Here is a 16,320-nt window from a genome sequence, read left to right as displayed (position 1 = left end):
CGGGATCGGCGGGGGGCCCCCCCCCCCCACATGCATATTACAAGCGATCCGGTGGCTCTACAGACACCGGAACGCTTGTATGTAAACAGCCATCGCGCATGAGCGGGACGGGTGAGGACGTTTAAAAAGGCCCACTCATTCAAGAACTGGTTAAAAACCGAGCCCTAGGATTTGTCCTTTCCGTACCATGTCCAAAACTGTAGAAGCATCTAAATCTCAAAGTTCTAGATGGTGATGTATATCAAACACCCTCACAGGGTCATTCTACACGAGGAAATGCAGATAATCGCACAACAGCCCCACATTGCCTTTCCGTACCTGTTTATCTAGATGAGTCATTCCGTTTCTGATGACATGATGAAGTAATGATTGTCCTGAGAATGATCATCGCAGAGGAACTTGGGAGGGGAATGGTTGGAATTCAGACTGTCTGTTTTGGAAATCTTCAGCCAGGCTTCCATTGTTCTTTAGCGTGACTCCTGTCACCCGATCGATAAAGTTCTCTAGTCTGTAATAAGGTCCGGGACCGTATTTATCCACCGCATGTGGCGTATTTGTAGAAGTACAAACTGTTCTGTGTGCTTAGGAGAACAATGGAGCTTTGCTTGTTAAAAGCTTCCAGAAACCACTTGTGCGTGGCCCTTGTGTACAAACCATTATCCAGTTGTGCTCGCTTTATTTGTTTATTATTATTTTAAAGTACATTTTTGACAAGAGAAACACATTGGCTGCCATTGCTGACCTCTCCTAACAATGCTAGTTGCCCAGCTGCTATGTTGTTTCAGGAGCTTCAGTACTCTGGCCAGGAACAGGTATGCAGATCAGCAGACCCGACTTTACTGGCTGCATGCTTGTTCGGGATCAGTGAAAGTAAGAAAGCACTGAAGATATAGACAGCCCGACAACCAGCATCTTTAGAAGGTCAGCACAGGCAGCCTACAACTTTCTCTCGGTGCAGGTTCGCTGTAAGGACCAGCATTAAACATAGTAGCTGTGTGTAAAAGTGCTGGCTGGAGCATATTAAAAACCTTTATGTGCCTTTACAGAATTGGGGAAGTTTTGATAATCAGAAATCTAAATGACGAATATCTCCTTCTGTTTTTAGTCCTATACTGCTTGGTGCAAATCAAGCCTCTTCATGGCAGGTGTATTCACCCGTGTCACTGTTGTGTCCCTCAGCCCTTCAGGATGTACGTTTTGGGGGAAGAAGCCATGGAGTAGGAAGAAGAAGATCCTTTGGCAGCTGGGAACCCTCGTTGGGGCCCCTGTAGGCATCGCCTTAATAGCCGGGATTGCCATTCCTGCAATGATCATCGGGATACCTGTGTATGTGGGAAGGAAGGTAAATACTTTTATCTTGTTTGTATCTCTGTATAATCCTGAGTGACACATATAGTGTTAAGATGAGAGCCATAAACATTTCGCAGGCTGAATGAGAGAAAATCGCTTTTTTCACCTATCCACACTAAACAGCGTGGGTGGAGGAATCTCCTGCTGCTGGCTATTGTATTCCAGTAGGTGTGCGGCTGCTTGAATAACCAAACGGGGGACTACAGCTGATTGACGGCAGGCACTGTTCCTCCAACAATTTTCACTAGAAGTTTATCAAGCCGAATGAGGTTGGTGGAGCAGGGCATGTCAAAGTACAATAGTCACAGGGGGAGATTCCCACATCCATACTGTTTCGCATAGATGGGGCAATCTGTTCTACTTTGCTTTTGTTCAGATCAAAAGCTGAACTAAAAGAAAAAAATCTACTAGTGCAGCCGTAACTAAATGGTGGATCACGGTCCGAGTGGCAGTTCTGGCCGATCTGGCAGATCGTGATCCTTGACCTCGCTGGGTTATGGCTGCCTGACTGTGGATACACCAGCCTCCGAGGCCTCCTCTGGGGGGGCCAGAACCACGGCACATAGGATGGAGAAACAACACACGGTGTCAGGATGGAGAGTGTGTGCAGACCCGGGAACGTTCGTTTTCTGATCTGCTCCGTGATCACTGAAGCATAAAGTGCTTTCAGCTGTCAGAAGCCGGCTGAAGTGGCGGGTATAAAGACTATTAAGCACATTCCTGTGCTTGATATGTATTGGAGGGCTGGAAAAACATCAGAGATCTAATAGACCCTTTATGTTTCCATAGAGAGAACCTGTTGTCTCCAAATACTGTTACTTAGGGGCTTTTTAGCCCCTTTGTGATAGCAAACAGTAAGTGAAAATTGGAAAAAAACAAAACAACCCTGCTGCATAAGACGTGCATGTAAACGGAGGGAGGGGGGGGGCACTTCTACCAAAAAAAAATAAACCGTGTGATGCGCCCTGATGGACACATCAGCACTTTGTCTGGGAACACACACCAGCAGCTGTGCATTTCAGTGCAGTTGCTGGTGTCAATGCAGTGTAAATGGTGGACCGTGGTACGGACTGAGTGACCGTTCCGTCTGGACCATGATTCAGACCTCAGCTCAATGAAAATTGTATTTACCGGACCTCCTTGAGTTTTAATGTGCTAGTGGATAGCCTACATATTAGACACATTTGTTTACAGCAGAGGGCTGTCAGGCTGCCAAGATCTGTCCTCATAGAAAAGCTTGCTGTCTGTGTTGTGATCAATGTATTTCTCCAGAATGCTTCTATATACCAAGGTGAATGAGATGAGGTGGTGTGTACGTGGATAGAGAACTGGCTACGGGAACGTGTCCAGAGAGTATGTGTAAATGGCACCTTTTCGGACTGGGCTAGTGTAATGAGCAGTGTTCCTCAAGGATCTGTGCTGGGTCTGATACTGTTCAACCTATTCATTAATGATATCGGGGAGGGAATAAATAGCCATGTTTCCGTGTTTGCAGACGATACAAAAATAGGGAGGGTACTAGAAACGGATCGTGACAATATAGCATTACAGGAGGACCTGGATAAAATAGGAGAGTGGGCAATACTATGGCAGATGAGGTTTAATGTCGATAAATGCAAAGTAATGCACTTTGGACATAAAAATAAACAAATAGGCTATACAATCATGGGTATGCCGCTAGGGAAGTCAAAAATAGAAAAAGATTTGGGGGTCATTGTAGACCACAAACTGAATGGTAGCTTGCAGTGCTATGAGACAAGGCTTCTGACCTTAAACATGTTTACACTAGAATTAAGGAGATTAAGGGGGGATATGATTCATGTACAAGATGTTCAATGGTGACAGCAACATTGGCAACAAACTGTTTGAGATTAACTCAATTACAAAGACTAGAGGCCACCACCTAAAGTTAGTGGAGAAAAAATTACAGCACAATGGGCGAAGAGGGTTCTTTACAGTAAGAGCGGGTAAGGTCTGGAACTCACTGCCATCGGCAGTGATTTCAGCCAAGAGTGTAGATTTGTTCAAGAAACGTTTGGACAATTTCTTGAGGGACTGTAATGAGGACTTGTTTTAAAGCGTTTTTACTGCTGTAAATACTTTGCTATTCATGATCTGATCACAGGTTCACTTTAATCGCTCTTTGGTCAGGAAGTACTGTGGCGTTCTCTTTCCATCCTGCACCCCATATTGGTTATTGTTCTCTGGTGATGCTACTTCATACTCCGCTGGCACTTTTTTTTTCACTTTTGGCAGATAGTGTGGGCCTGCTGTCTTTTTTTTTTTTTCTTTTATTTATGTTATTTTTAATTTTACCTTTCATCAACTCCACATCTGAAATTTTCAGCGGGTGTTTTCCTGCCATTTTCTGCTAAAGCAGTGCGGCTGTCTGCTCATTGGAGTGTTGTGAATCATTTTAAATTGATGTCTCACCTTTTCATAGCGTGGCACAGTATCAGCTCTAGTACAATAATAATATACCTGATTTTTATAGATTTCTGTCAGTCTATCTTGTAGCTGTTCCTAGGGCATCCAGTGGCCTTGCACTCCTCAGAAACTGTGTGAAAGACCCATTTAATGAGAGTATATGTCTTGTATTACTGAAGAACAGATTCAAAATGTCCTATACGGTAGATCATATTCCACACAACATTCCGAAGTGTTGACTGATGATCATAATGTAATGACCATTGACATAATAAGGTGCTTATCAGCAGGAAGTACACATATTTCTGTAAATGCCACAAGGTTTCATCACACTGCACAAAGTGCTTCAGATACTTGTTCAGCTTATTGTTCTGTGTAGCGATCTAATGTAATGGAATGTGTGTCTCCTGTCTCACCTGCCGTTACCATTACATTGGTCAATGGATGCAATAATGGTTTTATAGGTCTGTTCTAGCGTGGGCAGGTTAAAAGAAAAGTGCAGGGAGAGTAAAACATACTCTCCCTGCAGTATAGAGTCGGGATTCTGCAAATGTCCAAAGCTGGCTCTAAGAGCAAGAGCTGAGCGATCATGTAACCGCTGATAGGTCAGGTCATGGTATTCTCCCTGCCAGTCACTACTCCCTGCAGGGATTCCCCCCTCTGTTTCTTCAGCACTCATTGGAGGGACAGACATGGGAGGGGGCGGGCACAGCTGGCTTTGGATTATGAGAGGCAGATTCAGCTGTCACTTAGGCAGGTGTAATGAATCCTGACAATTCTCCCCGGCTGTAACATGGCTCTGTGCTGTCAGCATATAGTGGGCGTTCGTCCTCTATCTGCTGACTTTGGGTCACAGTACATTTTATAATGTGAAACAAAGCTGAGAAAAAGGTTTGTCTTTACTTTTTTTTAGGAGGCAGAAGAGAACCTGTCACTGAATTTTATTTTACAAACAGCAGTGCTTGGGAGTCGACAGTGACTGGGGTCCCCCAAACTTGGTCAGGTTGCAGGTAGTCTGAACTCTTCCCTGACTTTGGAACTTTGCCTCCATACCCTCACATAATCCATGGGGGATTTTGCCTTTTAGCTATTCAGTTGGATGATAATATAATGGCAAGAATATCTCCACTGCTTGCTCCAACTTCCAGTGCACCTCCTCAGCATACCATAGAGCCGGCTGTGACCAGTCAATGGTGGTGGCTATACTTTAGGCCAGCTGTGGAGAAGTTCATATAGAATTCAAGAGCCAGTCTGTCCAGTACCGGACATATCAGGACTTTTTTAGGAGCCAGTTCCATTGACAAGAACTAGAGAGAACTTGGAAAGTTAGGCACCATCTGCAGAAGGAGTATTGGCTACCTGGATCCTGGGATTTGTCCGACATTACTTTAGGCAGCAATGGCGTTACATGTAAGTGGTTATAGTAGTTAAGAACTCATCAGGCATTACAGGTGAAACCTCGAATAATTAGAATATTGTGCAAAAGTAATTGCACTAAGTGCTGCAAAAGGGGCCCAAACCAAGTACTGAGTACATATGCATGCTTGTACTTTTCAGAGGTCCGATATTGTTCTATGTACAATCCTTGTTTTATTGAATGCATGTAATAATTACTTTTTTGAGGTTGTGGATTTGGGGTTCTTGGGGTTTCCATGAGCTGTAAGCCATAATCATCACAATTATGACAAACCACGGCTTGAATTGTCTTGCTTTGCATGTAATGAGTCTATCTCATATATTAGTTTCACCTTTTAAGTTGCATTAGTGAAATAAATTAACTTTGCACGATATTCTAATCGAGTTTCACCTGTATATGGCCCTCTAAAATTGCAGTGGGGGGAATTTATCAAAACTGGAGCAGCTGTACATGGCAACCAATCAGCTTCTTTCTTCAGTTTGTTCAGTTAATGTGTGAAAATAAAAGAGAGAAGCTGATTGGTTGCCATGCACAGCTGCTCCAGATTTTGTCTGCTCCAGTTTTGATAAATTCCCTTTTATGTTCTGATGCTGAAGGCACTACTGCCATCGGCAGTGATTTCAGCCAAGAGTGTAGATTTGTTCAAGAAACGTTTGGACAATTTCTTGAGGGACTGTAATGAGGACTTGTTTTAAAGCGTTTTTACTGCTGTAAATACTTTGCTATTCATGATCTGATCACAGGTTCACTTTAATCGCTCTTTGGTCAGGAAGTACTGTGGCGTTCTCTTTCCATCCTGCACCCCATATTGGTTATTGTTCTCTGGTGATGCTACTTCATACTCCGCTGGCACTTTTTTTTTCACTTTTGGCAGATAGTGTGGGCCTGCTGTCTTTTTTTTTTTTTCTTTTATTTATGTTATTTTTAATTTTACCTTTCATCAACTCCACATCTGAAATTTTCAGCGGGTGTTTTCCTGCCATTTTCTGCTAAAGCAGTGCGGCTGTCTGCTCATTGGAGTGTTGTGAATCATTTTAAATTGATGTCTCACCTTTTCATAGCGTGGCACAGTATCAGCTCTAGTACAATAATAATATACCTGATTTTTATAGATTTCTGTCAGTCTATCTTGTAGCTGTTCCTAGGGCATCCAGTGGCCTTGCACTCCTCAGAAACTGTGTGAAAGACCCATTTAATGAGAGTATATGTCTTGTATTACTGAAGAACAGATTCAAAATGTCCTATACGGTAGATCATATTCCACACAACATTCCGAAGTGTTGACTGATGATCATAATGTAATGACCATTGACATAATAAGGTGCTTATCAGCAGGAAGTACACATATTTCTGTAAATGCCACAAGGTTTCATCACACTGCACAAAGTGCTTCAGATACTTGTTCAGCTTATTGTTCTGTGTAGCGATCTAATGTAATGGAATGTGTGTCTCCTGTCTCACCTGCCGTTACCATTACATTGGTCAATGGATGCAATAATGGTTTTATAGGTCTGTTCTAGCGTGGGCAGGTTAAAAGAAAAGTGCAGGGAGAGTAAAACATACTCTCCCTGCAGTATAGAGTCGGGATTCTGCAAATGTCCAAAGCTGGCTCTAAGAGCAAGAGCTGAGCGATCATGTAACCGCTGATAGGTCAGGTCATGGTATTCTCCCTGCCAGTCACTACTCCCTGCAGGGATTCCCCCCTCTGTTTCTTCAGCACTCATTGGAGGGACAGACATGGGAGGGGGCGGGCACAGCTGGCTTTGGATTATGAGAGGCAGATTCAGCTGTCACTTAGGCAGGTGTAATGAATCCTGACAATTCTCCCCGGCTGTAACATGGCTCTGTGCTGTCAGCATATAGTGGGCGTTCGTCCTCTATCTGCTGACTTTGGGTCACAGTACATTTTATAATGTGAAACAAAGCTGAGAAAAAGGTTTGTCTTTACTTTTTTTTAGGAGGCAGAAGAGAACCTGTCACTGAATTTTATTTTACAAACAGCAGTGCTTGGGAGTCGACAGTGACTGGGGTCCCCCAAACTTGGTCAGGTTGCAGGTAGTCTGAACTCTTCCCTGACTTTGGAACTTTGCCTCCATACCCTCACATAATCCATGGGGGATTTTGCCTTTTAGCTATTCAGTTGGATGATAATATAATGGCAAGAATATCTCCACTGCTTGCTCCAACTTCCAGTGCACCTCCTCAGCATACCATAGAGCCGGCTGTGACCAGTCAATGGTGGTGGCTATACTTTAGGCCAGCTGTGGAGAAGTTCATATAGAATTCAAGAGCCAGTCTGTCCAGTACCGGACATATCAGGACTTTTTTAGGAGCCAGTTCCATTGACAAGAACTAGAGAGAACTTGGAAAGTTAGGCACCATCTGCAGAAGGAGTATTGGCTACCTGGATCCTGGGATTTGTCCGACATTACTTTAGGCAGCAATGGCGTTACATGTAAGTGGTTATAGTAGTTAAGAACTCATCAGGCATTACAGGTGAAACCTCGAATAATTAGAATATTGTGCAAAAGTAATTGCACTAAGTGCTGCAAAAGGGGCCCAAACCAAGTACTGAGTACATATGCATGCTTGTACTTTTCAGAGGTCCGATATTGTTCTATGTACAATCCTTGTTTTATTGAATGCATGTAATAATTACTTTTTTGAGGTTGTGGATTTGGGGTTCTTGGGGTTTCCATGAGCTGTAAGCCATAATCATCACAATTATGACAAACCACGGCTTGAATTGTCTTGCTTTGCATGTAATGAGTCTATCTCATATATTAGTTTCACCTTTTAAGTTGCATTAGTGAAATAAATTAACTTTGCACGATATTCTAATCGAGTTTCACCTGTATATGGCCCTCTAAAATTGCAGTGGGGGGAATTTATCAAAACTGGAGCAGCTGTACATGGCAACCAATCAGCTTCTTTCTTCAGTTTGTTCAGTTAATGTGTGAAAATAAAAGAGAGAAGCTGATTGGTTGCCATGCACAGCTGCTCCAGATTTTGTCTGCTCCAGTTTTGATAAATTCCCTTTTATGTTCTGATGCTGAAGGCACGTTTTAGATCGTCATGTAGGGAAATGAGATGCTGGGCGTCTGTTTGTGATCAGATCCACCCTGGTGTTGGGAAATCTTTATCTTCAGTCATTGCCTCGTGTGCGGTTATACATCGTTTAGTACCTGTTGAGTAAGAATCAGGGAGTGGTGTTGCCTTCTCAACTGTCACATGTTTTTAACTTCTTAATGTGGAGCTATAATCATTTAAACATACAACTTTGTGGTATTTTGACCCGTTTGAATAAAATTTTCCAAATTCTTTTCTGATAGAGAAGCGAGAAGTTGATTCACTTAGGACAGTGGTTCTCAACCTGTGTAACCTCAGGACCCACATTTGCCCACGGTCATTAAGTCGCGACCTAAGTCACACTGCAATGGAACGCACAACAGTGTGGGTTCCTGTGCTGTGATGGAGCTCCATCCATATGTGCATTGCTTGTACAGCTCCCATGCGTGCCTTGTAGAGGTGCCGGGAGCCAGAATGTGATGTCACTCTGGTCCAGGCACCTCTACAGGACATGCGAGGAAGCTGTAAGCAATGCACGTATGGATGGAGCTCCCTCGCTGCCATACCCCCAGCCCACCTCAAATCTACACTTGGCGCCGGACAGCATATTTTGAATAGCTGCTTGGTGTGAGAGTGAACAGTGCTGTGCTATGGGGAGGCTAGGGAGCCTCTCACCTAGAAAAGTGGAAGCCATGCGGCGACCCACTGAACATGGGGTCGCGACCCACTTTTGGGTCACGACCCACCAGTTGAGAACCAAGGACTTAGGAGATACTATTGGAGATTAGCAGTCAGCAGGTCTGAACATTGAACAGTCAGTCACCGTTTAGAGTGATGGAGAGTGTATTTTATTTGACGGCTCCCATTTGCTGGACGTCCTCTAGAAGAACAATATTGATTGGCCTGGAAAATGTATTCTCCCAGTCGGTTCTTTTGCCCAAATCTGGGGACAAGTAGGGGTGTCTGCGGGGGTCCACAGCATCGACGTCTACCAGTATCTGATCACCTCAGTTTTAAGATGACTAGGTCCTAAGGTCCTGACCCTAACCCTAACCATACGAGCAGAATCCCTGAAATGAATACCTGTGCTTCACTGCTTTACTATGCACAAAAAAAGCGTCTAAGAAGAACATATTCCTCACCTAATACTTTCCATTGCTTGGAAAAAGAGTTGATCACAGATGTATGGGAATGTTCTACATGGGGTGCAGTGAACCCTCAATGTAACTGCTGGGCTGGGAGGGCCTTTTTGGCAAGAAAGAGTATACCACAAGTGTCTGTTACATGAATCTAATTCTGTTATCTTTTCCACAGATTCATAATCGTTATGAAGGTAAAGATATTTCAAAGCACAAGAGGAACCTGGCAATAGCGGGTGGAGTCACCTTGTCCGTCATTGTTTCTCCAGTTGTTGCTGCTGTAACTGTAGGTGGGTGAACGTGAAAACTATTTTAAGCTTCGCGCATGACCATTACAAGTGTGCTTGTTCCCCAGAGTGCAGTTTTTGGCCAGGTCCAAGCCCCATTCTTGCCAAAACTTTTTTTGTTTTGGATAGAATAGTGAAAGGCTACGAATTCAGTCAATTTTTCATAGCTATCAGTGGCCTTGTCTTTTCACTTCAGTTCCTCTCAAGGTGACCAAACAGGAAATAAGATCTTCTCTCCAATGGTGACACAAATGGCAATTAAATCCTGACAGAAGTCCAGAAAATACATTGTCGTATAAGTGAGCAAACAAAACGGTTTAGTGGTTTCTCTTGTGTCTAAAACCCTAACAGAGCACACAGCCGGTGTAAGCTGAGAGCCACCAAAAAACGTTTACTTTTTTGAGGTTGTGGATTTGGGGTTCTTGGGGTTTCCATGAGCTGTAAGCCATAATCATCACAATTATGACAAACCACGGCTTGAATTGTCTTGCTTTGCATGTAATGAGTCTATCTCATATATTAGTTTCACCTTTTAAGTTGCATTAGTGAAATAAATTAACTTTGCACGATATTCTAATCGAGTTTCACCTGTATATGGCCCTCTAAAATTGCAGTGGGGGGAATTTATCAAAACTGGAGCAGCGGTACATGGCAACCAATCAGCTTCTTTCTTCAGTTTGTTCAGTTAATGTGTGAAAATAAAAGAGAGAAGCTGATTGGTTGCCATGCACAGCTGCTCCAGATTTTGTCTGCTCCAGTTTTGATAAATTCCCTTTTATGTTCTGATGCTGAAGGCACGTTTTAGATCGTCATGTAGGGAAATGAGATGCTGGGCGTCTGTTTGTGATCAGATCCACCCTGGTGTTGGGAAATCTTTATCTTCAGTCATTGCCTCGTGTGCGGTTATACATCGTTTAGTACCTGTTGAGTAAGAATCAGGGAGTGGTGTTGCCTTCTCAACTGTCACATGTTTTTAACTTCTTAATGTGGAGCTATAATCATTTAAACATACAACTTTGTGGTATTTTGACCCGTTTGAATAAAATTTTCCAAATTCTTTTCTGATAGAGAAGCGAGAAGTTGATTCACTTAGGACAGTGGTTCTCAACCTGTGTAACCTCAGGACCCACATTTGCCCACGGTCATTAAGTCGCGACCTAAGTCACACTGCAATGGAACGCACAACAGTGTGGGTTCCTGTGCTGTGATGGAGCTCCATCCATATGTGCATTGCTTGTACAGCTCCCATGCGTGCCTTGTAGAGGTGCCGGGAGCCAGAATGTGATGTCACTCTGGTCCAGGCACCTCTACAGGACATGCGAGGAAGCTGTAAGCAATGCACGTATGGATGGAGCTCCCTTGCTGCCATACCCCCAGCCCACCTCAAATCTACACTTGGCGCCGGACAGCATATTTTGAATAGCTGCTTGGTGTGAGAGTGAACAGTGCTGTGCTATGGGGAGGCTAGGGAGCCTCTCACCTAGAAAAGTGGAAGCCATGCGGCGACCCACTGAACATGGGGTCGCGACCCACTTTTGGGTCACGACCCACCAGTTGAGAACCAAGGACTTAGGAGATACTATTGGAGATTAGCAGTCAGCAGGTCTGAACATTGAACAGTCAGTCACCGTTTAGAGTGATGGAGAGTGTATTTTATTTGACGGCTCCCATTTGCTGGACGTCCTCTAGAAGAACAATATTGATTGGCCTGGAAAATGTATTCTCCCAGTCGGTTCTTTTGCCCAAATCTGGGGACAAGTAGGGGTGTCTGCGGGGGTCCACAGCATCGACGTCTACCAGTATCTGATCACCTCAGTTTTAAGATGACTAGGTCCTAAGGTCCTGACCCTAACCCTAACCATACGAGCAGAATCCCTGAAATGAATACCTGTGCTTCACTGCTTTACTATGCACAAAAAAAGCGTCTAAGAAGAACATATTCCTCACCTAATACTTTCCATTGCTTGGAAAAAGAGTTGATCACAGATGTATGGGAATGTTCTACATGGGGTGCAGTGAACCCTCAATGTAACTGCTGGGCTGGGAGGGCCTTTTTGGCAAGAAAGAGTATACCACAAGTGTCTGTTACATGAATCTAATTCTGTTATCTTTTCCACAGATTCATAATCGTTATGAAGGTAAAGATATTTCAAAGCACAAGAGGAACCTGGCAATAGCGGGTGGAGTCACCTTGTCCGTCATTGTTTCTCCAGTTGTTGCTGCTGTAACTGTAGGTGGGTGAACGTGAAAACTATTTTAAGCTTCGCGCATGACCATTACAAGTGTGCTTGTTCCCCAGAGTGCAGTTTTTGGCCAGGTCCAAGCCCCATTCTTGCCAAAACTTTTTTTGTTTTGGATAGAATAGTGAAAGGCTACGAATTCAGTCAATTTTTCATAGCTATCAGTGGCCTTGTCTTTTCACTTCAGTTCCTCTCAAGGTGACCAAACAGGAAATAAGATCTTCTCTCCAATGGTGACACAAATGGCAATTAAATCCTGACAGAAGTCCAGAAAATACATTGTCGTATAAGTGAGCAAACAAAACGGTTTAGTGGTTTCTCTTGTGTCTAAAACCCTAACAGAGCACACAGCCGGTGTAAGCTGAGAGCCACCAAAAAACGTTTGTTTTCGTCCGTTGACCATAAACTCACCCCAGGTTGCTTTGCCATATATTTGTCAGCCTGTTTTAGATAGCCGTGTTGTGTTATGGCCGTGGTATAGGAATAGCTGTAATGTCACTGCTGTTTGTCGGTGTCCCTTTAAAACTGTTTGTGTCTGTTCACATGCAGTTTGAACACTGTCCATGTATATGTGTAGGTTCCTCCCGCAACCCAAAAACAAACAGGCGAGTTGGCTTCTCTCTGAAATTCTGGGGTTGCTTTAGATTTTTATTTAGCAGAGTTGTGTAATAACTAGGGATGCACCGATACTAGTATCTGCCAATACCGAGTATTTGGGGCGAGTACTTGTACTCGGCCAAAGGCTCTGATACTTTCCTCTGAACGGCAGTGCCACGAGGGAGCATGGAGCTGGTTTTCTGGACAAATAGGAAGTCAGGTGGTGGGTAATGACCGGCCAATCAGCATGGAGCGGGCCAATCAAGAAGGCACGCGGTGGTTAATGACACGCCGCCTGGTTTCCTGATTGGCCGAGAAGCCGGCTCCATGCTAGCGGAAGTATCGGTACTCGGTATTGGCGAGTACCGACCTATAAATATATCAGTACTCGCACTCGATACCGAAAAAATGGTATTGGTGCATCCCTGATAATAACCAAAAACATTCCATTCAGTTTGTATTATTTCGGGTAGGCACTACATAGTTGTATAATGCGATTGTAATACCGTGTTTCCCCGAAAATAAGACACTGTCTTATATTTTTTTGCCCCCAAAAAACACACTGGGTCTTATTTTCAGGGGATGTGTTATTTTGTTTTTTATACTGTGCAACAAAATGTACAACAATCTAAAGTTATCTGGTATCACTCCACCTGTCACAGTAACCAGCGCTGTAGAGGAATATCGGCTAATGCGGCTCTGCTCCCTCCGCCGACGCAGCCTTGCTTTCTGCAGCGCTGGCATGCTTTGCCATCAGGGACAGTGGTACCAGCGGTGCAGCAGTGGGGACATCAGACAGTGGACAGCCAGTAAAGTATGGTACCATTTACCGGTACACATTACAGTACAGTACCATTACATTAAGCAGTGCCTTCAGGGGGACAGCAGTTGAAGTATGGTACTGGAGTGCTCCCTGTCACTGCGCTGGCCAGGGGGAGTCCCCTGTCATCCCCTTAATACAGTATGGTCCTGCAGGCTGATACCATCTCTCCTGCTCTTCAAGTTTCCCCCACACATGCTACCACCAAACTAGGTCTTATTTTCGGGGTAGGTCTTATATTACCGAAATCTTGAAAAATAGTGCTAGGTCTTACTTTCGGGATAGGTCTTATTTTCGGGGAAACAGGGTACATGTGGCCAACGTTGAATACATTAGATTGTCAGCTCATGAGAATAGGAAGTCTCAATATTCTCTTCAAAGTACTGATGAATGTCTACTAATAAATGTAATCCTTTACCCTGAAGGTATCGGTGTGCCTATTATGTTAGCCTATGTCTACGGAGTAGTTCCCATATCACTGTGCCGGAGCGGAGGGTGCGGCGTGTCAGCCGGTAATGGGAAAGGTGTCCGCATTGAATTTGATGATGAAAACGACATCAATGTCGGCGGAGTGAACACTGCTACAGGTAAGAGCTGCCAATGTGCTATTTCTGCTTTTAAAGCTCTAAATGTTTTTCTGTGAAAAAAATATCTGGTCTTTTAAAAGATCTCAGATCTGCACGTGACTCCGTCATTGCACCGTCCAAAATACACAATGAAATCTAATAATTTAATCTGGCAAGAAGAAGTAAGGAGCCTGAGATAACATTACATGGTGGAAGCTTGGTCCTTTGTCTGAGAACAGGCCTTCCACTGGCTTGTCCATTCTCAGATTGTTCTAGGAATTGTACGTGTGGACAGAATACCATATGATGGTGTGGAGGGATTCAGGAGTAGGTCAGCACAATCATGGCTCCAGATGGGTCCTATCAAAGGGAATCCATCGCTTGTAAAGCAAGATATTCAATGTAAAAATCACTTTTACTTTTTATATTCATTCTTCTTTTGCTGAGTAACATTCCAGCAAGATTACACGAGTCAAGATTACACTTCACCATCACTAGCCTTGCAACGCACACAAATAAACATTCTCACATGTACGAATACAGATCGAAGCATATAGCTGTAACCTGCAGAGCAAATGGCTTTTCGCTGTAGCTCAGGCATGGGCAAACTCCGGCCATCCAGCTGTGGTGAAACTACAAATCCCATGATGCATCTGCCTCTGGAGTCATACCTGTGGCTGTGAGAATCTTGCAATGCCTCGTGGGATTTTTGGTCCCACAATAACTGGAGGGCCGGGTTTGCCCAGCCCTGCTTTAGTTAGATATGGGTTTTCTGATACTGGCTTTGCATGCTTGTGCTTATAAATTTCAGAAATGTTAGTGGTGGCATACAGATATTGAACAGTGTCCCTCACCATGCCTGTGAAGAAAAAGAAGCCAAATCTGTTCTTTTCCAGCAAGTTAAACATGCTCCATGATGTCACACAGCCGTGTAGCTGGTACTACCAGGGGAGAGTGTACAGTATAGTGTATTGTCTAACATTTATAAGGACGTCTGGCGCCCCCCGCTGGTGAGTCTGGTGTATGACAGCTGAGATGTGGCAGCTTGCGGTGTCCTCACTATCTCCTCCCTTATAAGGGAAGATTAGAATCCTGACTGTTCTGCAAGCTTTAACAAGGCGGCATCCTCCCCACCCAGATGAAGAATGATATGCTGCTGATACAACTACTAGGGAGCTGTGCAATGTAGAGCTTCCTGATGTGTGTACATATCAATAGCAACCCAGGCAAAAAAGAAAATTACTTTGTGTTAAATTAGCTGTTGATGCCGTTCAGTGAGTTCCCATATCCGTACAGAACATTGAGATATATGCTGTTTGAGTCATTTCAGTGCAGGTTCCAGTGGCAGCTCTCAGTTTGGGCTGCACTTAAGGTGATCGATTAGCACACATTCATCTCTTTGTATCAGAGCACTGCCGGTCAGCTCCAAAGTATTCAAGGGGAGTTTAAATACTGTGCTTATAAAACAAAAGCAGACTAAAAAATGACATATGATGAAGCTTGCCGGCAGCATTGACGCAATTGTTTTTTAGTTTCCCTTCCCATTTGTAAAATTATTTAAACCATACAGATAAGGTCTGGCTGTCAGTTCTTAAAGCCTTGTAACTATCATGCTTGCTGGACAGATTGGTCTGCATGTAAAGATGAGGACAAATGTATAGAAAGACATTTTATGTATCATTACCAGTATTGCCCATATACAGTTCTCCACAATACAAGATTTTTCACTATAGTGAGGCCTTAATGCAAGGCATGCAGTCTTGAAGCGTTCCCCAGCAGCTCTGTTAGTGAAAAGGGGGTGCAGGCAGCTCTCTTGGGGCTTGTTCACACTAGCTGGACAGTAAAACGAGGTGTGTACTTGGTCACAGCGATGGGTTGCCGTGCCTTGTGTTGTTACAATGCTCATTACTCATTTCTTTTTACATTTATTGGCAGTGTACAAAGTGTACTCCATTCAAGGTCTCCACCCCGCATGGTGTGGTGTGCTGCGCTGACCTGCAATGCCATCCAGTGCAATAGAAAATATGCAGCATGTCCGGATATTTCAGCAACGCACATCACGCCAGTGTTGTGTTGGCGGGGCACATAGAAAGTAATGGTATCCTATGTGTTCTAGCTGTGATCTGCATTGACCCTGTGCAGAAAAACAAAGGTCGACGCTGTATGTATGAATAGGCCCTTAGTACAGGGGTGGGCAACTCCGGCCATCCAGCTGTTGTGGAACTACAAGTCTCATGAGGCATTGCAAAATGACAGTTACAGGCATGACTCCCATAGACAGAGGCTTCTTGGGATTTTGTAGTTAAAACACAGCTGGAGGGCTGGAATTGCCCATCCCTGCCTTAATGAAAGGTGGGGGTGTAAATGTAGTTAAGGGGTACATATGTAGGTGGGGGAGTATGTCTGTA

General features: G+C 44.0%; 1 protein-coding gene across 1 annotated transcript in view; it reads left to right on the top strand.

Moving 5' to 3' along the window:
* RNF19A (ring finger protein 19A, RBR E3 ubiquitin protein ligase) overlaps positions 1-16,320 on the top strand; it is a 36,156-nt gene that overhangs the window by 13,374 nt on the left and 6,462 nt on the right. Inside the window, exons 4-6 of the mRNA XM_018559311.1 lie at positions 1,180-1,342; positions 9,578-9,692; positions 13,772-13,933. Coding sequence (XP_018414813.1) covers positions 1,180-1,342; positions 9,578-9,692; positions 13,772-13,933 — 440 coding nt within the window. The remainder of the gene's footprint in view (positions 1-1,179; positions 1,343-9,577; positions 9,693-13,771; positions 13,934-16,320) is intronic.

This window comes from Nanorana parkeri, unplaced genomic scaffold (genome assembly GCF_000935625.1).
Source record: "Nanorana parkeri isolate BGI_ZX_2015 unplaced genomic scaffold, ASM93562v1 scaffold16, whole genome shotgun sequence".
Classification (NCBI taxonomy): Eukaryota; Metazoa; Chordata; class Amphibia; order Anura; family Dicroglossidae; genus Nanorana; species Nanorana parkeri.
The sequence above is the reverse complement of the archived record's forward strand: the minus strand, read 5'-3'. Positions and strand labels throughout refer to the sequence as shown.